The sequence below is a fragment of the Micromys minutus genome (assembly GCF_963924665.1).
Source record: "Micromys minutus genome assembly, chromosome: X".
Lineage (NCBI taxonomy): Eukaryota > Metazoa > Chordata > Mammalia > Rodentia > Muridae > Micromys > Micromys minutus.
In genome coordinates this window covers 46,112,616-46,139,391 of record NC_137970.1, presented here as the reverse complement: position 1 = coordinate 46,139,391, position 26,776 = coordinate 46,112,616, and the positions used below count along the sequence as shown (strand labels likewise).

General features: G+C 46.1%; 1 protein-coding gene across 1 annotated transcript; it reads right to left on the bottom strand.

The window, feature by feature from the left end:
* Positions 1-1,538: 1,538 nt before the first annotated feature.
* Positions 1,539-24,669, bottom strand: NALF2 (NALCN channel auxiliary factor 2; the record flags this gene model as incomplete). Its single annotated transcript, XM_080909679.1, has 3 exons — positions 1,539-1,924; positions 2,298-2,469; positions 23,812-24,669. The coding sequence occupies 3 exons, from the start codon at positions 24,667-24,669 to the stop codon at positions 1,539-1,541; spliced, it is 1,416 nt and encodes a 471-aa protein (XP_080765805.1).
* Positions 24,670-26,776: the final 2,107 nt, after the last annotated feature.

Genomic DNA, 26,776 nt, shown 5'->3' with positions numbered 1-26,776 from the left:
TAATGCTGCTCCAGGACTGCCATTCCATATGCATCGTTTTGGTCTCTGAAAGCCTTTGGCCTGTCCCACAAATAATCTGGCTCCTGTCATTGTCAACTTTCATTGGCATTTAGAAGTCCAGGCAATACAGCCTTCATTTTCTGCCAGCAGGTCAGTGCAAGCAAGGCCAAAGGCTCCCAAGCCTCATCTCTCACTCATCCCTCTAGCCTGACTACACAAGTTCCTCAGGCAAGGGTTAGCAGCAGCACGTTATCTCCAGTCAAAGACCTCTTGCCAGTCTCTGAACTTTGTCCAGCAAGGGCAAGGGGTGGCTAGAGAATGGGACCAGCTAAAGGGCGAGGAGGAGTCTAGCTGTCCCTCGATGGGACAATAGGCCACAAGGTCAGGGATGGGAAGGGATGAATACTCTTTGGTAGGCTGGGGATGGACACAGGACGGGGTGGGGGAGGCTCATCTCTGGAGAGCTCTGGGGTAACACCACCAGTTCTCCTTCATGGAGGCCTGGGCTAGGACAAGATGGGGGAGTGTAGGGACCCAGGCCAGGCCTGATGCACTTGGGCTCAAGTCCCTCCTCCCTGTGGAGATTGGAAATGAAAGGTCTGTGGCCACAAGGCCAAGATTTCCAGGGCAAGAGCAGCCCTAGGGAGTGTGTGCACCTTCTGTAAGATATGGCCCTCCAGACAGCGGCAGTCCAACCATGTGCCCTCAACTTCCTGGGTTTTGGCTCCTGGGCTCTTTCCCCAGGGATCTCTTTATGCACCTCCTTCTGATTTTGGGGGCCACTCCTGAACCTGCCTCAACACTAATCACCCATCTCCCAAAAGCCAGTTATCATCAGCGTAGCCATCTCTTCTGGCTTTCTGTCCACCTCTCTCTTCTTCCCTTTCCTATCTTTCTTCTCTTTCACCACTCTTTCCATATCCAGTTGCAATCCCTCATTGCCTAGGGTGGCCAGGGGCAGCCTAACTGGGGCACCTTCCTAGCTGTCACACTATGTGCCTCATCCTGTGACGGGCCCCACACTCAGGGTGTGCTGAAGCAGCAGGAGGGCAACCACACTGTCTGCCGTCACCTGTAGGGATATGGGCAGGAGGGAATTAAGGATCTTGGCAACGGAAGGAATGTGGAGGGGGGGAGAACTACTCCCCTCTGTGGCCCCCAACATTCCCTGCAGGGATGAGGCTGGATAAGCAGCCTCCTTCCCTGGGGTCAGGGCTCTTGGCAGGAGTGGGTTAACTCCAGCCCCTCTCCCCCTTTTTATAACTAAGCCCCATAGGTGGAGCTTGGGAGGGGGGTACACCTGCTGCTCCTACCTTTTTATCCTGGGTGAGTTTGACAGCTCCTTGGGGGCCCTCTGGCCATTTTGTTGGAGCTGCTTTTAGGGCAGGGGTAGATTGGGGACAATATCTGGTCCCCCACTTCTCCCCCACCCCCACCTGATCCTATACCTCCTGTGGGAGGTGCTTCCTTCCCCCAGCCTAGAGCCAGGCTGGAGCCTATGTCAGTATGTGGTGGAGGTTTGTCCTCCCTCCCTTTTGTCACTCTTCCTGTGTCAGCCCCTCCTCTAGGGCAGGCAGTGTCTCTAGTCCCAGTCCCCCACCACCCTGGCTGCTGGAGAAGGACACTACGGTATGGAGGAGCATAAGAACAAGGACACAGAGCCGGATCCTGCTGGGGCTGAGGCGAGAGCCCCCAGAGACCGGCAGCAGGGAGGGCTTGTTGCTGACACGGCTTGGGGGTTCATGGCGGGGATGGTAGTGGTGGTACTGTTGGTGGTAGTGGTGGAAATAGGAGTGATGGAATTGCTGGTGGTGGGTTTTAGGGGGCTCAGAGTCCTTGAACTTCTTCTTCTCTGACTCACAGGAGACCCACTGCACGTCACAGCACTTGGTTTCCGGCCGCTTTGGTGAAGTATCCATCAACCCTGCCAATGGATAAGGAAGGTGTGTGGGTGGGGATGGTGCTTTAGGGGGCTGATGGCTCTACCTTACCTAGAAAAGGGATGCATCAGGTAGGTAATCCTACTTAAAAAACTCATCTTCTGCTCTAGTTCCTTTCATCCAGGAATGACACCAGTTTCTCCAGAGTAACTTGTGGCTCAGCATAATCTGAGTAGATATGGCCACTCTGGTTTTTTTGTTCTGTTCCATTTGGCCTATCCCACCCAAACTGGGAACCTGATTGCCAGCTTCTTTGCCACTGACCTCCTGATATAGCCTGTCTTCCCTTGATGTCCTTTCTGTCCCCATACCCCTAACCTCTTTCATCTCCCCTCCTCCCCAGTGCCCTGACTTTACCTGTACAGATAAAACCAGGGAGGCCTCCATACACCATTTCTTCATTGTCAGGGAGGATGAAGGGGCACCGGGTCTGCACCTCCAAGCAGTATTGCTTGCAGGGCACCCAGTGCTCGCATTCCTGCTGTGTCACACTGAAGTATTCTGAGCACAGCCAGGCCTTGTAGACAGCCTGTGGAGGCAAGGAAACAGTGTCAGCCAATATGCCATGTGTGACAGGGTTTCTTGTGTCTCTCTATGAAGCTAAGCCAACTTAACCCCAGCATTTGGAGGAGGCCTTGTTGGAGGTGTCTACATATTACCCTAAGATCTTCCATTTCAAAGCCAGGGCTCCTGAGTTCTCTAATCTACCATCATCCAAGATTTAGAATCATTGATCAAAATCACAAAATTAATTCTATGTCAGAATGGAAGGAACTTTACCAATCATTTCATCCAACTCTATCATTTTATACATGGCTCCAAGAAGAGTTTTGACTCCTCAGAGGTTACTGATTATGTAATGAGGCAAATCTCAGTTCCATTCAACTTCATAAACATTTCCTTTGTTGATGGTGCTGAGCTTCTAAGTTCAAGATGACAATAATTCATGTGCTACCTCATGAAGATGAGAATAATTCATGCTCTAATTCATTGGACTATTGTGGATTAAATAGCATAGCACATATGAAAATGTTTTGTGAACTCTAAAGGACAATACAAATGTGAAAGCTTATCTTTAACAAAAACTGGAATCTGCCTTACCAGGCACCACATGTGTGTTTAGACTCTTCTTAATCCAGGCTCTGTCTTGTTGGCTTCAGCCCTGGCATGGAACAGACATCTTGGACCCTGCTGCTGCACTGCTTTTTGAAATATTTCTTTGTGGCTTCACTTTACCAGTATCCTTCCTTCCTTCCTTCCTTCCTTCCTTCCTTCCTTCCTTTCTTTCCTTCCTTCCTTCCCCCTCTTTCTTTCTTTTCTTTTTTTAGCTTTAATTCTTATAAATTTATTTCTAGTTATATTTTTTTTCTTCCTTTATTTATTTAATCCACATCTGGGGGGTTCAGACAAATAGTTAAAATGCATAATTTGTTTCTCTATGTCTGTGTTCTTAGCTGTTCTTTATCAGAAACCCCTTTGAACAAAAACAGGTGTGAAATTAGGGGAGTTTGCTGAAAATTAAAAGCTAATCAGAGTACAGGGCCTTTAAAATATAAAAACACTGTTAAAAGCTGAAACAATATGAAAAGCATAGTTGTCTTTCTTTCCTTCCTTCCTTCTTTCTTTCTTTCTTTCTTTCTTTCTTTCTTTCTTTCTTTCTTTCTTTCTTTCTTTCATCTAGCCCACTCTTACTCCAGCACTGGTTCTAGTGAGAAAGCTCCCTCCTTACCTTGTCTCTCATTGAGTCTAAGGTTTCTCAGAAAAACTTGAGTCACTTAGGGACAGATAAGTTTTTTATCACGGGGGTGTGCTGTGCATTGTTGGATACTGAGTAGCATTCCTGGCCTCCACTCATTATATAACAATAGCCATGTCTCCTCCTTCACATTATGACATGAAAAGAATGTCCCCAGCATTAGTCCAATACCCCCTGGGAGAAGCCAGTCACACCTTTGTGAAGGCCACCATAAACCCTCACCCGATGACAGATGCTTCTCACCTCTCCCTTTGCTCTTTCTAATCTAGTGCATGAGAATAAGCACGGACTCAAGCTGTTATCAAATTATATGATTCCCTTGCTTCAAGCTTAGATGCATTTTGACCAAAAGCCTAATGTTTAAGCACAGACTTGAAAGCCCTGCACAAATGCCCATCTTTCTCCAATCTCATTTTCTGTCTCTCTTCAAGCTCATCATGCTGCAGGAAACAGAGGTTGTCTTTCTTTTTCTTAAATGTGCCCTACTTCTTTCTACCTCCAGGCCCTGGCACATGTGACCACCTGGCTTGGAATGTTCTTCACCCCACCTTTGTTATCAATGGGTTTTTACGTCTTTCAGGGCTGAGATTAAATATCACTTCTGCTGAGAGTGTCTCTTTCACTACTCTCATCAGAGGAGACAACTCCCAATTATTCTTAACTGTTTCTTCACCACAGATGCTACTTTGTCCACATTCTGTTTTAGTTTCTGCCAGTTCCACTTACCTGTGAGCTGCATCTAAGCTCATGGGCTTCTCTATTAACCACTGTGCATTCAATACAATAAACATTTTAAAAATCTTATGACTGAACATATATGAAGATAGGTCCCTTCTCTCATGAAAATGCTAGTTTCATGAGTAGACATATTTAACTTGAACCTATGACATTTATTCCATAGGAAGGGCAGAACTGTGGCTCATTGGGGTTAATAGTAGATTGAGAAAACTTTAAATGATGAGATAGCAGCTGAGTTTGGGTGCTGTGGATGTGATTCAATTAGTAGAGTCCTTGCATAGATTTGTGAAGCTCTAGGCTCAATCCCTAGTATGCCATAAGCTAAGTGTGGGGGTACAAACTTAGAATTCTATCCTGTATTCAATCCGTAGCACTGTAAAACTGGGTATAGTGTTAATCCTTACATTTGGGAGGTGAAGGCAAGAGGATCAACAGTTCAAAGTTATCTTTGTCTACATAGTGAGTTTAGGGCCAGCCAAAGATACATGAGCTGCTGTCTCAAACAAACAAACAACCCCAGGAACATTAGGCTTAAGGGAGAATTTTTATAGATAAGATGCACCAATGAGGCAACAGTTTAAGCAAAAATGTAGAGATGAGCAAGTACACATAGAGTAAGAGAGAAGAATGGCTTTGTGCAGATGGCATGGAAAAGGGACTAAACTCTTGATCACGAGATTTGAGTGCTTTCTTTCTATGTTGTGACCATGATAACAGTGACCCACTGAACATCTTCACATGCATGGAATACACCCATCTTCAGTTTTATTTATATAAATTCCTAAAGGTGAAATAACTAAAATGAAATGTATCTACAAAGGAAGGGTGATGGGGTCAAGTAAGAGTGGAAAAGAACAGGCTAACGGAAGAGGCAGGGAAGGAAACCTGGGTGGGGGGCAAGAGAGATGCATGAGGGGGTAAGAGGACGATGCAGTGGTCTAGGTAGTGAAAGCGAAGCTATGTGAGGAGATAAAATGTAGGGGTATATAGGGTGATTAGGAAAGGGAATACCAAAAGATAGAAACAAGAGAACATGAGGATGGATAAACAGGAACAAGAATAAATGAGAAAGATGCACATTGAAAGGAGGATCAACGATTAGACAGAGGAAGTAGAAGCGGGTGCGAGGCAGAAAAGAAAGTAAAATCTCAAGAGCCAAGGGCCCTAGCACTTAAGAGCCTCCTCCATACTCTGGGTCCTTAAGTGCCAAGATGTGTCTCTGTCCATAGCCCAAAATGCCATTTTTGCAGCATGGACCAAGAACCTATGTCACTCTCTCCCCAAACTGTATAACCAGCCCCCTACTCTGTGGCCATCAGTGGAACTGGGGCTCACAGGGCCCCGAGAGAGTGTCCTTAGCTCTTTCGGTTCCGTGTTCCTGCTTCTAGAGGAGTCCCCAGTGACATTCCAGCTCTCCTCACAGGCATTTGCAATTAGCCCAGTAACAAAGTATAGTCTGGGCACTCCCTTCATCTGAGAGGTGGGGGAGGGAGAAGGGGTGGCCTGACAGTAGGAGTATGGCCTTTCTCCTTAATTAGCCGACCCCCCTTCAGTCCCCACACCCCCAGTTGGAGTCACCATGGCAACAAGTGGGTGAGCAGATTGCCTGGGGAGGACACCAGGCCTGTGGGTGGTGAGGCAGGAACAGGCAAGAAGCTAATGAGGGGAATAGAAGCAGAAGAGCCACAGTGAGCTCAGAGGTAATCTAATTCCTAAGCCCCACAGCTGGCCAGCTGAGCCATTGCTGGCCCATATGCATTAAGGTGGCCTGGGGCCTGTTTCAAGTGATAGTACGGCTCACAGTGCTACCACCTGGCAATAAGCCCACCTTAGACTCTGAAGCCCTGTTTATCTTGTCCTCTCTCATAGGTGTGGCAGCTGAGGCAGGAGGCCTGGGCATTCTTCTGGAGACAGAAAGGGCTAGGAGGGCTTGCTGGAGGGGAACACTGGAGGAAGGGGGGAGTGTCTTAGAACCAGGAAAGGGAGATTTGTAGACCCGTGGAGATCTTTTGCTCTCAGATTTTTAAAACTCTGGCTATATACCAGGACCCACTAGGGAGTTTAAAAAAAAAAAAAAAAACCTGTCTGGTTCACATAACACTCAGAGCAAAAAGTCAGAATCTCTGCAGGCAGAATTCCACACATCTGCAATTGGAAAATGTCCTCAGGCAGTTTTCAGCATGCAGCTGGGGTTGAGAATATCATTTTTTACCATTATATAGATGGAGAAACTGAGGCCTAAAAGGGGGAGACGAACTTGAGTATAACCTCATGAAATATAGGCAGAGAACAGAACTGGAAACATGGTTTCATAATTCCAGCTCCAAATGTCTTCTTATTGAAAAACTGTCAGAAAATAAATCCTAAAACTAGGGGCCAGACACCAGGGGCCTGGATAAGAGAAGAACACAGCCTATTTGACAGTTTCAGAATCTTTGAACTCAAGCCCTGTCAGAAAAGCTCATTCCATTATTCCCTGGTCTCTGAGTGGAACCATCCTAGATCCCTGAGGGAGCAGGAATGGCGAATAGGAGGTGGCAAGGCAACCTTGAACTACCAGTGGCCTCCTTTCCCCACCTCAGTAGGGCCACCACAGGTCTCAATCAAGTTCTGGCTGCTACAGCCCAGTTGCTATGGGAACTGGGAGGGGAAGGAAACAGGGAATAACTAGAGGGAACACCAATTAACCCAAAAAGGAAGCTAGGAAGGCTGTCTCACCCCTCCTCCCAGCTGAGCAACAGAAACACCCTTCAAACGGGAGGGGTGAGACAAAAGGGATCCCCTCCCCTCCTGGGCTCTGCAATTGTCAATTTAGGGAGGACTAGAATGACCCAGCCTGCCTCATCCACAGTTTATTGGCTTATAGCCCTAGCCAGTGCATTTTAGTCCTACATTTCTCTAGAAAGAAATGTGTGGTTTCATAGAGGCTGTGTAAATGCAGTCACACCCCAAGGTCAGAACTTGGGGCCAGAAGGTTCAGGGAGAGAGCCCCTGGCAGCTCCTGGGTTTGGAGCTGGAAAACCCTCCAAGGGGAAAGCTTCAGTTATATTCCTTCCTGATTTCTAACTCACTTCTCTCCCTAGGGTTCGTTTCCCCATCTAGATCTTCCCTGCAGACCCTTTCTTCATGGCTGCTTATCTTCTTAATGTACCCATGGGACCCTGGCCAGGAGCTGCAGCTGTAGTGCCTGTAGAAGCAAACGGGTGGGGTGAGCTTTGGACAAAATCTACTGTCCGCAAAAGCCACAGTATACCAGTTACCAACCTAACCCCAGTTTTTATCCATAGGGAAACTGAGGTCCATAGAAAAGGAATATCTTGACTGAGTTGGAGATATGCGAGGCACCTTGGCAACTAACTTGATGCCTTCTTGCCCTGCATCTGTTGCACCTTGGTAGAGTAAAGGGAAGAAAGATTAACCGTGTCTTCAAGGCTGAGGGGCAGAAAACATTTCCATGTGGGAAAAATTTAAGTTAGGGCTTGAAAAAAGGGGGTGGGGCGGGTAGAAGCTCAGTGGGTGAAAGAGAGAAAGAATAAAGGACTCTTCAAGCAAAGGAATCAGCAGGCATAATAACCTGGAAGTAGGACATAATGATGGACTCAGACAATGTAGGTAGTTCAGTGTAATTAGAGGGTGTGAACAGGAGGTTAGGAAGGAACATGTGCTGTGCAGGAAGTACATGACCATGTCATCATGCTTTACATACGGGGAAGAACTAGGGTTCGTCTTATAGGCAATGGAGAGCCGTTTTTTAAATTTATTATTAATATTTTAATTTATTCACTTTATATCCCACTCATTGATCTACTCCTCGTCACTCCCACCCACAGTCCTCCCTCCCCTTCTTCTCTGAGAGGGTTGGGCCCCCTGGGTATTCCCCATACCCTGGCACATCAAGTCTCTGCCAGGCTAAGAGTATCATCTCCACTGCAAAGGAGAGTTTTTAATGAAATGTAACTGTGTATTTAGAGGTATTTATGGCTAGCCTGGCGGTGTAATATCCACTGCTTGGTAGGTTGAGGCAAGAGTAATCACAAACTTGAGCCCGCCTCGGCAATTTAGTGTGACTGTATCTCAGGAGGTCTGGGAAGAGATCACTCATCACTTTTGTGACTAATTTTTCAGGCTTTTGTCTGCAACTGTGGGGATGGAGTGTTAGTACTAAGACTGGAGGCAGGGGGATGAACTAGGTTATTGCAACAATATGAATAAGATAATATGAGGGCCTCAACTAAGGCAGCAGTTGCAGAATTTAAGATTTGAGAGTAGGAAAACAATACGAGTATTGAAATAATCTGAAGGTAATAATGAATAAATATCATGTATGAGAGTAGGAAGCTTTCCTAACACTAAGGTTAGCAATAGTACCCACTTGACTAATTGAGTCACACTAACTGAATGAATGTTAAGATACAATAGTAAGTGTGTGTGTGTGTGTGTGCGCGACTTTTGGTTCACAATGGTTATGCAAAAGATTCAATAAAATTTTAAATTTTCTTGCCTGAGGGGGGCAAAATGAGAAGAAGGAGTGAATGTGAAAAAGATGCTAGTGAGGTGAGGCCAACAGGATTATGCACAGAGGTAGAAAAGAGTGAAAACAGTGGGGCTAGGATCACTTTCCGACTTCCAGCTTGGGCGGTACAATGAATACTAATCCCATATTATTATTATTTTTAATTTGTTGCTGTTGTTTTGAGACAGGGTCTCATGCAGACCTCACTATGTAGCCAAAGTTGGCCTTGAAGTCTTTTGATTCTCTTCCCTCTCCTTCCTAACTTCTAGGATCCAAGGCATAGGCCACTACCCCTAGCTAGTGTCATTTATTAAGGAAATAAATATGGGGAAGGGTGTGTCTGAGGATGAAGACAAATTCAACTGAGGTCATGTTGACTTTGAGGTATATGTGGATCTGATAGATGGAAATGTCAAGGATGCAGATGGCCTAATGGCCTCATCTCTAAAGAAGGATCTGGACCTGGTAGCACATGCCAGTAATCCTAGCACTTAGGGGGCAGAACAGGGGGGGGGGATTACTGAAAGTTCAAGCTAGCCTTGTCTACGTGATGAATTTAAGGATAATATGAGCTATGTGAGACTCTGTCTAAAAAAATCAATGAAAACATAATAAAAAGATAAAAGTCTCCAAGTCATGGGGAGCTAAGGGCTAGTCATTAGGAACAGAGTAGGGCTATTTTCCTCTTTGAAGTTAGGCATGCTCATTGACATGACTTGAAGTGATACAGTTTACTTCTGAGGAGAACCTTTAAGGGCTGACATGTGCTTTGTCATACTCTTTCTTCTGCTTCTAACTGTGGAAGCAAAGTTGAGATAAATAATCCCTCTTCCCAATATAGTGACCATAATGAAGAGATCGCTTATCCCTGTGGACCTATCTTAGATATGAATCATGGCAAGAAATAATCCTCTGTTGTTTTAATCCTCTGATATTCTGTGGTTACTTGTTATGACAGTGTAACCTGGTTCACTCTAGGCAATAAAGCAATATAGAAGCCAAGGGGGGAGACAAAGGGCTCAATAGATTCCTGAGAAAACACTAACTGAATTGAAATGCAGGTGGAGGAAAGGAATGAGATGAAGATAGACGGATGAGTGGTTTAAGAAATGGGAGAAGAGCTAGGGGTGTAGCTCAGAGTAGAACATTTGCCTAGCATGCACCAGGCCCTGCAACGAACCTCTAGAGCAATTAGAGGAGAAAAAGGAGGAGAATGTCAGGCTGTATATTAAGAGAGAAGAGAATGTCAAAGATCAGGGGGAGAGAGAGGGGCAGCCAGCAGATAAGGATTTATGTAGTTGAGAACACATTGGTTTGGGTAATTAAGACACAGTCTCCTCACAGTGAGAACAGTTTCAGTGGAACAGCAGGGAAAGAAACAAGGCTGTACTAATTTGAAAATGGAAAGTAAGCAAAGAGGAGTAGAGGTAAGTGTGTGTACACAAAGCTTTCAAGAAGTCAAGTATCTTTAGGTTTTCCACCTATTTCAATGGATGTCATTTTTAGTTCCCTGTTGTTCACAGTCACAAAAGCCTGTATTTTGTTTTGTTTTATTTTACATAAGTGAACACGGGCCCCCAAATATGGGTTTGTTGACACAAAGTGAAGTAGAACCTTCATCCCTCCTATCCTAGAAACTGGTTAATGTAGCATAAGATACTATTTACACTCTAGGGGACTACATCTTATTCTTCTGATTACCCACTACAGATGAAGAGGGTGAAACTTGCCTCAAGTGTAGGACTAAAGAGGTGGCTTGATTCAAGGTCCCAGGATGGAGTTCAAGCTTTCCAAACACCTCTGCACAAATTAAATATCCCTATGACTTTAGGCTCTTTGAGGACAGATATCATTGTATCTTACTTAAATGTTCATTCTTTTCAGGGTTCACTGGGTCTCTTGATATAGACTGGAAGATATATGCACAGGAAGGTATTTGCCAAGTACTTGAAAACTAGGTTCTCAGCATCCCTCTAGCCATTGGACAAAGATGTGAAGCATTTTCCCAAGAGAAGAAAAACATGAAAATAATGGGTTATAAATATATCTTCATGGACTCTACAGTGAATGAAGAAATTGGTGAGATGTTAACAAAATTTCAATGAAAACCAAGCAAAATATTTGATATTTTAGGCATTTTCTTTAAAATCAGTGTTGCAACCCCCAAAAAAAAATAACATCAAGAAAAAAGAAAAGAAAACCCAGCAAAATCGAAATGAAGGCCATTGTTAACTCTCAGAAAGCAAGTTGACCGAGGAATAAAATGTTAATCATACAGTCTAACATTGCTAGATATAAACATTAGTTATAAAATTAACAATGTAAATACGTTAAAATTTTAGAACCAGAAGTTTGGATATGTCAATATTAGATTATGAAGGGAGAGGAAGTGTGTGTGCACTTATGGTGCTAACGATAGTAAGAAAGCTAAATCTTCCTCTAACCGGACTTTTTAAAATGTCAATAAATATTTAAAATAGAAAAAAACAAGCAAGAGCATATTGGTGTGCCATTTAGAAATGTGAAGGTAAATGTTAGCAAAAACAAAAAACCAAAAAAACCCCCAAAAATCAAAAAAAAAAAAAAAAAAAAAAAAAACCCAACCAAACAAGCAACAACAACCAAAAAAAAAAAAAAAAAAAAAGTCAGAAGAATCATATGTATTTAATACTTATGAGTTAGCTCAAGGGTGAGAAATAGAGGTACTGTTTCAATGACAAGCATTGATGTGTGTGTGTTGAACTTTTGTCCTTTTATATGTGTATGTGCACCTAGAAAAACAAAGTATCAGTAATATTGGCATTTAATAATGCGGTAGCAAAATCATAAGCAACCAGGAAAGTTCCAAGTGTTTAACTCTGAAGAGCAAAATCAGGGGCAACTGGAGACATATACACTTATGCATATGTGTAACATGAACAGAACTGAAAATTATGAATATACATTACTTTAATAAAATGGTAAATAAATGGAAAAAAACTCATCTGAAGTCAGGAACTTAATAAACAACAAAACAAACTACCTAAGACTTGATATGACCAATTTTGCCAGTCAGTCCATAAGTCCTTGTCCCAGAGGCCCTGGATCAGCTAATCCATCACCAGTGTCTGGGCTATAGGCCTCATCCAGGTGAATTTAACAAACCAAAAGAGCAAACAAGGAGTCAGTCTTATAGACAAAGAGAGAAGCTAAGATGGGAGAAGGGAAGCTTCTAGATCTTTTCTGCACAGTGGTTGTTCTGGTCACCAGAAAAGGCATTATTGTGACACAGGAAACTACAGCTTCTTTTGAGTTGCACATGCTCCTCTCTCCCTGGCACACTTGTGCAGAAAGTCATCATCAGTCATTACTTAGATCACTGAAAAACAAAACCAGCTCCCTTTGGCTGCCCCACCTTCCTCCTGTAGGTAGATGCCAGGCTGGGATGAACAGAGACCTGATCAAAGGTGACTACTATTCTTTGGTTATAATGTGAATCAAGGGCTTTGGGAAGCCTCTCATTCTCTACCTCCTACCTCACCCACCTAAAGAGGTCTTTATGCACTTATTAAAATATCTCCGGTTACCTTCTAACTTTCAATTCCCACCCCCACCTTAGACACTTTACCCCCTTTTCAAAACGCTACCTTTTCCTCCTCCTAAGTGTTGAGAATTTCAATTGGGTATTAAGCAATCATTTGGACTAAACACATCTAATTAAGATGAAAAAATAGCTACCATTTATTAAGTGCTTACTATATGCCAGACTCTATTCTAAGCATTTAATCCTGACATTTATTAACTCATTGATTCCCCATAATGACCCCCTGAGGGAGATACAAATCTTTACAGATAAGGACAGAGAGGACCAAAGAGTTTAAATAACTTACCTGAGGCTTATAGCCAATGATAATCATAATGGTGGTTAGCATTTCTTGAGCACCTTCTAACTCAAAGACATTATCACAAATCAGGATGATTTGTTTCCTTCAAGCCTCATAATGTCCCTATTTCTTAGCTTCAAAGGTGAAAAAAGTGGGGTTCCAAGTGAGATTAAAAATATGTTGAAGGCTGCAAGATTGCTCAGCAGTGAGGATGCTTGCCTCCATGCCTGACGAGCTGAGTTCAATCTCCACAGTCCACTTTGCAGAAGAAGAGAACTTGCTCCCAGATGTTGCCCCTGTGTACTGTTGCATGTGCAACCCCCATAGACACAAATGCCTATCTTAAGATGTAAAAAAATGTAATGCAACGAGTGTCACAATAACTATTCTATAGAGCAAACAGATTTCAAAGTAGAATCTGAAGTTGGAATTACCTGTATATAATATATATATCACATATATAATATATAATAAATGTGCATAAAATACATAATATATGAAGCTTGAGCTTTAGTGCCGAAGTTCTTACATACCAACCACACTGCCCTGGGAACAGTCCCTTCAGTTAACCACCACTATCAAATCATGTTATTCAAACAAATTTCTTTTTGGTATGATTTCAGGCCAAGTTGAGGAGAGATTTCTAGGCTTGAATAGACAAGAATGATTTTTCCAAAATCAGTTTATTCATATCACTTCACCCAGAAGTAGAGCTTGCCTTATGCGAGGGAGAGGACATTTGGTTACTAAACACTACGAACCATCATTTCCATTCCCTTATCAAAGCACTCTGTTCAGACTGGAGATGTACTTCAATGATATATCACTTGCCTGGCTAATGCTCAATCCATAGTTCATACCTCAACACTGCAGACCAATAAACAAACAAGAAGCATAACCAATTTCCAAAGATTCCCTTTCCCTCTCCACTCCCCACCCCATACTCATGCACAATTAGAGCAGGGCTGGAAGCTATTTCTAGTAGAAATGTTTCATTGCCCCTAGGGCATGAGTTCTTTTGTCCCAAGTTCTACTGTTTGGGGGATTCTGGGGTTCTGGAGTATCCTTGTACTGGAAGACTCCAATGCTGGAGACCAGGAACAATGTGGCATTCTATATTCTCCTCCCACAACACTCCCCACAGATATTCTTTATCAAGTAGCTTTTGATCCCACTGATGGATAGGTAGTCAAAGCTGCCTCTGCCAATGACTGCTGTGTAAACTTGGACATATCACTACAAAGGAGTTGTGGCCACTATTTTGCTAAATGACTATGAGCCAAGTACTTTTCTTCCCTGAGCTGTAACCTGAATCTGAGAAGATGTTTAAATCAGTAGCATGGATGGTGGGAAGATGGGGTCAAACATCTTTAACTCAAACAGACCTGCAGTCAAACCCAAGGTGTGCCCATGCTGGTGATAAAAGCATAGGCAAGATTATTGACCTCCCTGACCACCCTTTCCTGATAGACAACCTGTGTCCTAAAAGAAAGTACCCTCACCTCTTTGTAAATGATGCCTCTAAAACAAAAGGAGAAAGCTTTGTCCATAAGAACACTAACATGGGTTGAGTAGTTGTGCCATCTGCCAACACATAATTTCCAGCTTCAACTCTATGGGATGAATGTCGCCAAGTCATTTGACTCCTCTGAGACTGTCTTGTCCACTGCAAAATGGGGACAATTATGTATACATGTCACAGGGCAGGTGTAAGAAGTCAGGTAAAGGATCCGACAGAACTAGGATAGCACCCTTCCTTCTCATTCTCTTTCAGCTCTAAGATCCAAACAGCAAGCTTTGCAAGTCAGCCACAAATGTGACCAGAAAAGGCTAACATCATTAATCCATATAAAGGAGAACAAGCAAAGCATTAATAAAGATAGAAAACATGAACTAACAATTCACAAACAAGCCTGCAAATAGCTTATAAACAATAAAAACAAATGTCTGACCAAAGGAATGTCAAGGAGAAGCTAAGGCTAGATTATTTTTTTCAAGTAAATTAGCCTCACATTTTTGTTTCAGGTATAAACTATAATAATCTAGTAATTTGAAAGAGATTTAGTAATGTATGCCAGTAGCATTAAAAAGGTTAATACTGTGATTCTGTAAGTCTAGTTCCAAACTTCATTCTACAGAATAGATGTTTACGCTTCCATTTGTATGCAAAACAAAGAAAGAGTCATTTTGTGTAGTTGTTTATGTAAGCTTCCAGAGAAGAGAATACACATGAAGTTGTTAACATCCAGGACCTTAGGGCAGTGGAACTAGGAAAGACTGAACAGGCTTATTAACATTTTCCTTATAAATCTTTATATTGTTAGATATGATAAAATAAGCATGTGTCATTTGTGATCCAAAAAACTTGACAAAGTACAGGTATAAGAAAGAATGACTGAGATAGCCTTTATGAGTAAAAATCATAGATCTGATATAAATTTACGAACAAAGAGTCACCATAGTGAAATGTTGGCAGTCATCTAAATATCTAACAGTACATGGCCTGTTAAATCAATTATGTCACTTATGACAGAATATCATATACTCATCAAGATTGGAGCTTATGAATTTTTAAGTACATGCAAAGGTACTCAGAGTACAAGCAAGTTAAAAAGACCTATAATAAATCATTAGAGGACAATATGATAACACAGGTATTATCATCAAAAAAGAAACAGAAAATAACAAGTGTTAACAAAGATGTAGAGATTTGGACCCTTGCTCAGTTCACTGTTGGTCTGTATATAAAACGGTGCAGAATGTAAAATTTAAGAGTGGAATGTAAAATGACATAGCTGCTTTAGAGAACTGAGAGTCGATTACTCCAAAAGTAAAACATAAACCGGACACAATGGTGCATGCCTATAATATCAGCACTGAGGCTCAATGTTAGTCTAGGCTACATAGGAAACAAAACAATCAAGCCAATAACATTTCAGCATGGAGTTATCATATGACCTTCCTTTCCTAAATATACTCAAAAGAAGTGAAAACAAGTACTCAAATACTGGTATAGAACAGGATTCATAGCAACATTGTTCATAATAGCCAAAAGGTAGACTAGTTCAAATATCTACTAAGAAATGAATGGATAAACAAAATGTGGCATATGCACACAATGGAATGTTATTCATCCATAAGAGGAAAGGAAATACTGAAAAATGTTTAAACTTTGATGAACCTTAAAAGCAACATATTAATAGATATGTTTATATATATGTATATACTATGACATATATAAAATATAATAAGCCACACAAACTGACAAATAATGTCTGACTCCACCTCCTCATGCTATCTAGAACAATTAAGTTAAAATAGATAGAAAGTAGATTGCTGGTTGCCAGGGTAAAGAGTGAAAGGGAAATGGGGAATTATTGTTTAATAGGTACAAAATTTCTGTTTGGTAGAATGAGAATATTTTAGTCATAGTAATGAAATAGAAATGTACCCAATGTCTCTGAATTAAACACTTAAAATCTAAGTTCTGTATACTTCATGACCAAGAAAAAGCCTCTAGTCCCCTTAACTCTACTATATTTTCTAAAAGTTACCAAAGGGCATATTTTTAATAATCAATAAAAGTATTTTTTAAAATTTTTGAGCCTATAGCAATTTTGAAAAATTAACACGCACTGACTGAACAGACATACTTCATCTTTCACAAATAAACTGGGTAGACATGCTAGAAGCTTCAAAACAAATAAGATAGGAAAACTCCTGTAACATTTCACACCTCCAGCGTGCCCTTCTCCCAGGCAATATGTTATGGGCTGCCTCTTCCTTTCTGCTTCTAAGAAGACCAGGCATCTAAGACTAGGGACTCTACAAAATCCTGGCCTGGGAACTGAACATCTGAATTCCAGGCCAGGCCTTATCTGACTTTTACACAAGATCTCACTGCATTTGTTTTTCTTTTTGGTTCTACCAGCTACCAGTGTGTGCTGCAGGTGAGTTGGGGTTCAGGCAGACATTAGGGCTGTATAGGGTACCGTCTCCTCTTCTGCCCTGGCCAATACTTTCAGTATATTGGAGTTAAGATGACAGAGTGCCCTTTCTCAGTACAACTGGAATTCAACTCTTCTCTTCTTTTCTAAGAGTGCAGAAAAGGAAGGAGCAAACCTCTTCTTTCCATCTTCCTGTCTCTGTCCCAAGAGGATATCTCAGTGATTGTCACTGCATCTTTTTTAAATCAAATTTTAATTTAATATTTTTTGAAAATTTGCTGCAAATATTCTGTATTTACATCACTTCTACTTCTCCTTTCCCCCATAACTCCTCTCTATGTTGCCTCTGACTCCTGTTCAAATTCATTATCTCTTCTTTAATTATTATTGTCACACACATACATACATTCACACAAATCTGCTAAGTTCACTTAATGTTGTCGATGTGTTTATGTGTTTAAGGCTGAGCACTTGGGATTGGATAACTTACCATGAAGAACTATACACAATTAATGTCTGCCAAGGGAGAGAGAATCTATCACTAGATCTCAAGGACAAGAAACATGTATCTTGAAGAAAAAGGATGCTGGTGACTCCTCCCTCTGAATCTGAGCTACTCCAGAGGTTTCCCTAAGTTTCCAATAGGCTCCCCTCTAGCCAGTCTAACTTCTCACCAGTCTATTCATAGCCACCAGGGCATTTTCTGCAACATCTGGCAGAGATTATTAACATCTTCTATACATCTGTGCACTTGGGAAAGAACAAAGGCAGGTTTGCATTCCAGCTCCCTGCCCTATGTAACTATGGGAAGTAATTTCCTCTTGCTGAACCTCAACTGTTACATTTGTAAAGTGGGGATAATATTGGTGCTTTCCCAGTTGGATCATTGACAATATTGAGTTCATGGATGTATATACCCCCCATACACACACTTCCTAGATACCCAAAAGCTTGTATTTTATTTTATTTTATTTTATTTTTGAGTTCTTTTTCTTATCCCTTTCTTTTTTGAAGCCAGCTGGACTCATCTTTTGGCCCAGAAACTTGTGGCTCAGATTCCAGATCCCATTTCCAGAATCCATTTGAGCAAGAGCACTGGCTGTGTCAACCATTCTCCTTCTGTAGTAATTCATTCTCACCCCACCAAGCCTAGCCCACTTGGTGCCCTTGCTCTTCTAAAACCTTACCTGATTCAGGCTTTCATACATTCAGGCTTTTCTGAGCCCCCTCCCCCCATGACTGTGGACAAAACTCTGGTTTGTCATTCCTCACAGAGATTCTGACCTGTACACCTGTAATCACAGGAATTCAGACATAGCCTTTTTCCAGAGGCCTACCTGACCATTGTTGGGAGAACTGTGTTTGTGGGTTCCCAGATTGTACACAGTCTCCAGAAGGAAAGGTGGCTCCTGGGGCTCAACACATACCTGCAGCTTGAATGTCACATGACTGAGAGGAGCTAAGGGTCAGGTTAATTCCAATCTGCAGAAACACTCCACATGTTAACAGCCTTGGAGTACAGGGATCACAGAAGAACTGCCCTGAGAAAAGTTTTTCAAAGACAACCCCTGACCCCTGAGTCTTAAGTGTTGGCCAACATCCCCACCCACACACAAAAGAATAGGTATATACTCTTTCACTGAGGTACTAATGTCTGCATAAGGCAGCAGCACACAATCTCATAGCATCGGAGTACCCTCCCAGTCTTTTGATATACCCAGAGAACCTTGACTCTCTTTTGATCTTGGCCCCACCTACTTCTTATCTTTCCTCACCCCCAACTCTATCTACTATGTTCAGTAGACACTTCTAGCCACAGCAATATTGGTGGGAGATTACTAGGCTCCTTTTCTCCCTCTTCACTCCCCCAACCCCATCTTCAGGAGATACCAATACATCCTTCCTGGAGGTTCCCGTTGCTATGGTGACTATAGTAGTCAGGCCACCAGCTTGTGGTAAGGATGGAAGTAGCCCCGAAAAATGGGGGATGTATATGCCTATGTGTCTATGTATATGAGTGTGTGTATGCATTCATGCATATATCTGCCCTGAGTGGACTGGAGAAAAGGTAGAAAAGGGGGAAGAAAGAGCATAGAAGAAGAAGAGGTGAGAGGAGAAAGGAGTAAAAGATCAAAAGATGAAAGAAAAATCAAGGTATGAAGAGAGAGAGGGATGAAGGAGGAGAAGTGTGAGTATTCTGTGAGTGGGTATAGAGGTGTCAAGGGCAAGGGGTATGGTACCAAGGAGGTGAGGCAGGCGAGGCAGTGAAGGCATGACATCTGCAGTAAGAGTGGGGAGGGTTGGGAAGTTGGAGGCAGACGGGAGAGTGGCATGGGAACATTCAACTGTTGGAGAGAAACAAAGTGGTGCAGGAAGTAATGAGGCCAGAAATATTAGAAGTTTGGGGAGGAGCAGAGGTGTGTAAATACATAAATGAGGGTTAAAGAGTGAGGGGTGGGATGTGCTTTGGGAAGGATATAGGGTGATAAGACAGTGTCTAGTTGGTGCTCATTGAAATATGGATGGGGATGTTGGTCACAGACTACAATGTAGAAAGAACATGGGAATTGGAGGAGCGGGAGTGGGTAAGGATCTGTCACTCCAAGCTTTACTTCATATATTCTTGTCCTAGCTGTAAGCATTGCCTCTTCACTGTGCCTACTCTTGGATTCTGGGGAACTTACCTTTCCTAGAACAACATGCATACAGTTCTTAGTGATGAGGAGATAAACTGCTATGGATCTGGAGGCCCCACCCCTGGGGCCAGCTTTGCTATGCAGGAGGCTGATTATTGCCAGCTTTCCGCTTTCTCTGCCTCCAGATGGGCCAGGGCCACCTTTCTAACTTTTAAGGGATTTGGGCCAGAGAGCACATCTGAGTGATAACAAGAACTGCTATTCAACTTGGGATTCTTGAAGCCCCTGGCTCTTGGTACCCATCATCTCCAGTGTTAGCCTGAGTCCTGTTTGGCAGGAAAGCTGTGGCAGGTGGGAGGAGAGAAGGCAGTGAGGCAGAAACAGCTGCCAGCCAGAGTGGAGGAAGAACAAGGCTCCAGTAGGTATGGACAGAAGGCAAGTTACTGTGTCTGGCAGCCCCTACCCTCTCCCTGAGTGAGGGTGTTGAGGCCAAACCTCCTTACCTAGCTTCTCCTATCCAATGCTGCTGCCTTGGACTGAAGCAGACCCTTGAGGTCACCTGCTCCAATTCCTTCCTCAATGCAAATACACTCCTGGAGTCATCCCCATGGCATTTTCAGCTAGGAGTCCACTTGTGTTAGGCCAGATACTTGCTGGGGACAGGAGATCCGAGGCAGTCTGTTCTTTCTTTGCAAAGAAAAGCTGGAGAGAGAACCTCTGGTGTGCTAAGGCTTGATGCTGTAACAGACTTCTCATTACTACTGAATTCATGGAGCTTTTTCTGATGAATGAGCCCCATTTGACAGATTAAAAAAGTGAGGCTCAGAGACTTGGAGTTCATAGGTCCAAGGTCATACTGATATGAAGTGAAAAACTTAGAATGCAGGGCTTTCTATAAAGTCCTTGGAGCCAATCAAGGCATGCATGTTTTATACAAGGACAACCCTTTTGAGGTGTGAAATAAGAGGCCATATTTTTCCTGAGTCTCCTCCAAGTCAAACTCCTTTAACTATCTCCAGGGAATTTAGGGTCCAGCCTCCTGCTCCACCTCATCAGTTGATTTGTCCCAGCATCAAACCTGCAGGCTGCCAGGTGGGTGCCAGACTGTCTGGAGTGGATCAGCACTATCCCGTCCTTCTTTGAACTAGCTGATTAGTGCAGCTAATGGCTACCGCAAGAGCCGACAACGTCCCTCCTCTTGGGCCTCTCGGCCTTAGAGAAATAGCTGTGAGAAAAGAAGCCGGAGTTTGCTCTCATGCCCTCATTCTCCTCACCCCGAGTGTTCTGAATTGAGAGGAAGAAAGAGACAGAGGTGGGAGAGGCAGGCAGCAGCCGACAGGGGCATGGCAAGATTAGGAGGATGAAATCTGGGAGGGGATTTATTTGTCTGGTAACCCTGGGCATGGCTAATTGAAAGTACGTGTGTGTGTGTATGTGTGTGTGTGTGTGTGTGTGTGTGAGTGAGTGAGTGTGTTGGGGGGTGGTCACAGGAAATTAAGAGATGGATGGGGTGTGGCTCTCGGACCTATGAAAGGCCAGTAAGGGGATGGGCAGTGGCCCGAGTTAGCTACATCTCTCTGCTATGCGAGAGGAAGTCAGTCGCACATTAAGAAAATGTTGCAGCTGGTACTAAATTGGGAGGTGTCACAGGCAGCAGTGAGGACAGGTATGATTCCTGGGGCAGCCATCTCAGAGGCAGAGAACAGGGTTTCTAGGGCCATACCAGAAGGGTTCGATTGAGGCATTTAGAACAAGGACCCTGGGGATAGGAGGTCACCTGACTCTAGAACCCAGCTCCAGAGGTGGTCTACAGACATGGAAAAAAAAAAAAAACTCGTCTTAGCATAGGACTTCAGGGTCTCACTTAAGAGGATTCTGGGTATGGAATATTATCTCCACAGGATCATACTTGGGGTAGGGGCCAGAGAGGGGAGCTCTGAGCTTATGGGGGGGGTTAGTATAAGTAAAGAAGGCCTGTGACAGGTTGGGTGAATGATTGAGGAGGCAGGGTGTCAAGAAGGAGCTCAGGACTGCCTTTCTCTTACATGGCATCAGAAAATTGGATTAAAGACTCAGGCCAAACTGAGATTTGGGCCTCAGTTGAAGGAGAAAGCTTTGGAGGAGTTGGAAAATACAGAAGGGCAACTGAGGAGCTGGCATAAGACAGTAAGAGCAGGAAAGCTCACTTGCTGCTGGAGAGACACAAGGAGACGAGACAGGAGAAAGGGCCTGGGGAACTTGCTAGGAGACCATGGCAAAAGCAAGGGTTTGCATGAGGAAACTGAGATGGAATATACTGGAATTCTTGCTCACTGCTGAGGGCAAGTTTTTACCTCATCTGTACCTCAGTTCCCTTATCTGTAAAATGGAGCTAATCCAGACAGTTGTGCTCTCATAACATACAATGACCGAACGCCCTAAATATTCATTTATACCAGGTGTCACATTCTTACCACAAATGCTAAAATTCATGCACCCCACTTAAACCCCACAAACAGGACTTAGGCAGGGAAAGAATCTTTTTCCTGTTTTACAAATAAGGAAATGAAAGCTTGGAGGAGGCAGAGAAACATGCCTGAGAGCAAACTGCTAACAAGCCCTCAACAGATGAGACCTCCAGAATCAGAGAAAACCTCTGCTTTCCCAGACATCAAACTGCTCTGTATCAGCAATCAATGTGAGGGATTTAGTGTGGGCTCAGGAGGAGGTTGGATTCAACTAGAACATGGAGAAAACCCCCACAGAAAAGTTGTGCCATGGTTTTCATTCATTCATCCTGGAAGCTGACGGAAGAACAGTTGTGGCCATGGGCTTGGAGAGGGGACCACAAAATATACTTTATTCTGTCTGCTAGGGGACCTCAGATCTCACTGAGAACATGTATTCATGGTAGGCAATTAGAGTATGTATCTCTACCTCTGTATGACAAAAATGTGTCTTTCTTCATGTGCTTGCACATCTCTGACACCACAGGGAGATGCATGTGACATGGCACCTGCTTCCTTCCACAGCACTGTTTATGAAAGTGACAACGTCTCAGTTCCTCTGTATGACTTTGTCCAGAGTATCACTAGCTGTGCATGGCTGTATATGTTTGTCTCTTTGTCTGTACACCTTTAAGAAGTGGAATATCTCATTTGGTAGTGTGAGTGAGGCGGTGAGTCAGCTGAGGCTGAGTGAGGCGGGAGGAGACTGCTAGGTTACGAGAATAGGCAAAGGGAGAAGGAGAAGTGAAGTCAGGATGGAGGAGCTACTCCTTTCCTCCCCAGTCCTCCACCCCAAATCCCCAGGGGGCCCACAGAGAACAGCAGAACCTTGCAGAAGTCCACAGGAACAATGCTTGCTGGAAAGAGGCACTTGCTGCCCTTTGTCAAAGCCTTGAAAGGGGATGTTCTACACTAGGAGGCAACTGCCTCCCCTCCAGCTGATGGCCCTGAGCTCCAGAATGTGTGAGACCTACCTGGTCTCATAGTCACTTGACCTTTTGACCTTGCTGTTTTTTCTTCCCCTCAAAGCAGGCCACCTGGCCAGGCAGGAAAAGCAGGAAAGTAGATTCAGGCCCCAAATGTGTGTAGCCCCACCTACTTATTATACAGAGCAACCCTACTGAGGGTCAGGAAATTTCTCTACACTCAGTTCTTTCCCAGGAGGGTCCCTTTTCCAATTGTCTACTCTCTTACTTCCTCTAGATGCCCATCCACAGCAGCCAGAAAGCCAGGTTTTCCTGTCACCCTCCTGGAGCACTGCGAGTTTTGTAATGCGCCAACCTGCCATGGCCCTTCCAAGAGCTGATAAGCCGTTTTTTTCCCCAGCCTTCTTTCCTCAGAAGACAGAAGCCTACAGGTTCCCTCCTTAAGAGAAGACAGGCATCCCTGGGCTCTCCTGCCTAGGATCTGGCCAGTTATCTCGGGTCATATAAGGTCAACAGTGTGCTTGGTGTACCCAGTCACTAGTCGTGGCCTGACCTTTTTTTCAATTGGCAGTAACAAAAGAATGAGGATTTCGGTAGTCAAATATTCTTTCTCCTGCCTTTTGAACACCCCACGCCCAGTCCTTCCACAGCCAGTCCCAGGACTAATTCTAGTCCAGGAGTGGGGTTCAGAGCCAACTAGGAGCCTGGGGAACACAGATTCTCCTGCTACCACTTTATCAGTCCAGGACTCCATTTCCCCCTCGTGGGAGGCAGTGCACCAGGAGGCTCCAGCCTTAAAGTGTTCGAACCTTAAACTCGTAGAAGTTGACCTGAATCTCTGTAGCTCCCTCTCTAGGGAGGGGTTCAGGGTGACACAGTACTACAGTGGGAATGGTGGGAGCCGTATGGCAGATGGAGAGGGAGACCTTAATTTTTTCCTGGTCCCACGGACACAGAAACTACCTCTGGCCAAGCAGCTATTGTGGCTTGGGTCACCAATCCCTACCTTGCAGCCTTTCGTGCAGGACCGGATAGAGTACTCTTCTGCCTGTAAGTATTTATGCAGCACGAGGTCGAACTCATCATATTTTTCCTGAGCATGTCGGTCCAGTCGCTGGTATGCCTCTATGCAGCTGCTACATGCCTCCCAGGTCCCGGAGCCCGGGCTGGCCACTACGGCCAGTAGATCCCCCAGTAGGGTGTCCAGGCTGCAGTCCAGGCTGTCGGGGCGGTCCATGCCAAGCAGCAAGTCCCAGACTGTGTAGGTGTCACAAAAGGAGAGAGTGAAGTTCCGAAAGTGGCCTTTGAGCAAGTTTTTTTTGGCGGAGGGGAACTCCGGGGCACGAGAAGGGGCGTCAGGGGGCCGCAGAGGAGGTGCTGGGGTGGTCGGTTCGAAAAGTCTCTGCAAAGATTCCAATTTGGTGCAAGCTGCGTCCAGCCCGGTGGGCTCTGGGACGCCGTCGCAGACCGGCCCGGAGCCGGCTGCAGGGGCGGCTTTGGTCAGGTTGCTGTATCGCGGGCCGCAGGTGCCCGAGGACGCGCTGGGCTCGCCGGGCGACGGCGGCGGCAGTGGCAGCACCGCGCGAGGAGGCACCGGCTGCCGCTCGCGGCCGGCCCCCCAGGGCGGCCGCATGGCGCTGTTCAGATCCCTGGCCCGGGGCCGGGCCCCCGCGCACAGCCACAGATGGTCAGCGAGCAGCACGGTGAAGAAGAGCAGGGACGCCAGGGACAGTCGCCATCGCTGCGCCCGCTCCGAATCGGCGCAAGGTTTGTCGCTCTGCCTGGGAGCCCAGCAGCAGCAGCAGCAGCAGATAGTCAGCGCGGCGGCGTCTTTCCCGGGCCACATCCAAGCGCCCCTGAACATATTTCAGGGGGGTCCGGGCTGGAGGGAGTAGTCAGGCGCGAGGCCGGACGGCCGTCTCGGGAGGGCGGGCTGCGCACCGCACCGCGCTCCTCAGCGCCGTCCAGGCTCTACCTCGGGGGCCGCATGGCTAGGCAGGCCGGCCGGCCCGGGGCCCCGCTCAGGCCGGAGTGGCGGGGCGCTCTCGGGCCGTCCCCGCGCCCCTCCCGCGCTCCCCTGCTGACAGCCGGGGCGCCGCCGCCCGGCCCGCTAGGCGCAGCCCGGCGTCCCGGCGGGGGGCGGTGCGGGGCACTGGGGCGGTGGCGGCTGCGGCGGTGGCGCCGCACTCCTCATAGTGTCGGGCCCCTCAGCTGCCCTGGGCTCCGCGCCACTTCACTCCGCGCCCCCGGTCCCCTGGCTCGCACTCTGCTCCGACCGTCCGTCTCAGCTCGGCGCGGCTCTGCGCCCCTCAGCGCCGCCGTGCGGGCCCCGCCGCGCTCCGCTCCGCTCCCCTCGCCCGCGCCGCTCCTCTCCCGCCCGTCTGCCCGCTGCCCGCTCCGTGCAGCTCCCCGCCTCGCTCGTGCCCTCCTAGGCCGGCCGGCCGGTCCGCCGCCGGCCCTTTGGGCTTCCCTCGCGCTCTGGCGGTCCGCCGGGGCCGGTCCCGGGCCGGCTCCGCTCTGGCTCCGCACCCGCGGCTCCCGGAGTTCCGGCTCCGGCGGGCCACCTGGCTCCCCGCAGAGCCACAGACGCCGGACGCGGACGCCCGGCTTTACTTAGTGCGCCTCTCGCTTCCGCCTCTGCTTCGCACCGCTGTGGCGGCCGCCCAAAGGCATGGCCCCGTGGCTCCCGCTGGCCATGCCCCCTCAGTCTGTCGCCATCTTCCGCTGTGCGGAGAACACCTTGAGAGCCCGTGTGCGAGTGTGTTTGGGGGGGAGCAGGGCGGAGAAAGAGGCACCGGGAGGAGGAGGGAGCGGGACTGGGGCCCCGACTGCGCCTGCGCCTCAGGACTCCCCCCTCCCCAACCCCAGCCCCCGCCGGCCGCAGCCTGTGCTGTTTGGGGATGTTTCCAGTCCACCCCCAACTCCATTCACTTAGGCGCCTCCGTTCATCCGACCGCTCCCCGTGTGCACACGCCACACTCAGAGTCCCAGGCCTGGCGCTCCCCCTCCCCCACCAAGCCGCTGCCTGCTTCCCTCCCCAGGACCGCCCCTTGCTCTCCCCCTCCCCGAGGGCTAAGGGACTTCTGAGGGTGGTTCTAAGAAGCAAGGGGCATCTCCTTGGGTTCTTGCTACCTCTCTGAGTGGCCTTGCCCTCATCCTCAGGACTAGGGGACACTAAAGCCGGTTGCAGATAGGACTGGTCCAGAGTCCCTAACTCTGCTAACGCTCTCACTGTCCTGCCTGAGGCTGCCCCTGGTGCTGAAGGACAGCTCCCAGTTTAGATGCAGAAGGGGACTGAGCTAGGAGTGCGTCCTGAAGGAAGCAAGGCAGTGCACTAAGACCGGTAGTAGTGGTGGGGTGTCGTTTTTTTGCCCTTAGGAAGATTTCCAGCAGCCTCCCCCCAAAACACGTCCTAGCTTCCTGGCTCCCCCTACAGGCTGCTGAGAAAAGCTGAGCGCCAGAGTTAGGGAAGCTGTGCCGGGTGGAACCACGCGCTCGGGGCTCTTGGAGTCACATGGCTCTAGGAACTCGGACATACATATGTCCTGCCGTGCTACTAACCTTGTTTGGACTCCTCAAACATTTCAGATTGCTCCTGTGGTTTACTTTCTTTTTGCTTTCTCTCTTTTCTCTGCAACTTTTCCGTAGTTTTGTACAGACTACTGCCCCAGGGGTTTGTTACTAATCATAACAATGGAAAAAGACCTTTATCGAGCACACATATAACTTGGTAGATACTGCAGTTGGCACTGTAATTTGCTCTAGTCTTCTGATCTCAACAGCCTTAGAAGATAGATGTTAGCGTTGTCTTCATTTGCATGCGAGGAGGCTGGAATTTAGTGCCCTTAAACCACTTTAGATAGCCAGTGCATCCTGATAGAAACCCAGGGAGTCTGACCCTAGACCTCTCTATAGTGCCAGGAAAGCCTTAGAAAGATGGAGTAGAAGACACAGACCTGTCTTAAGGGAAA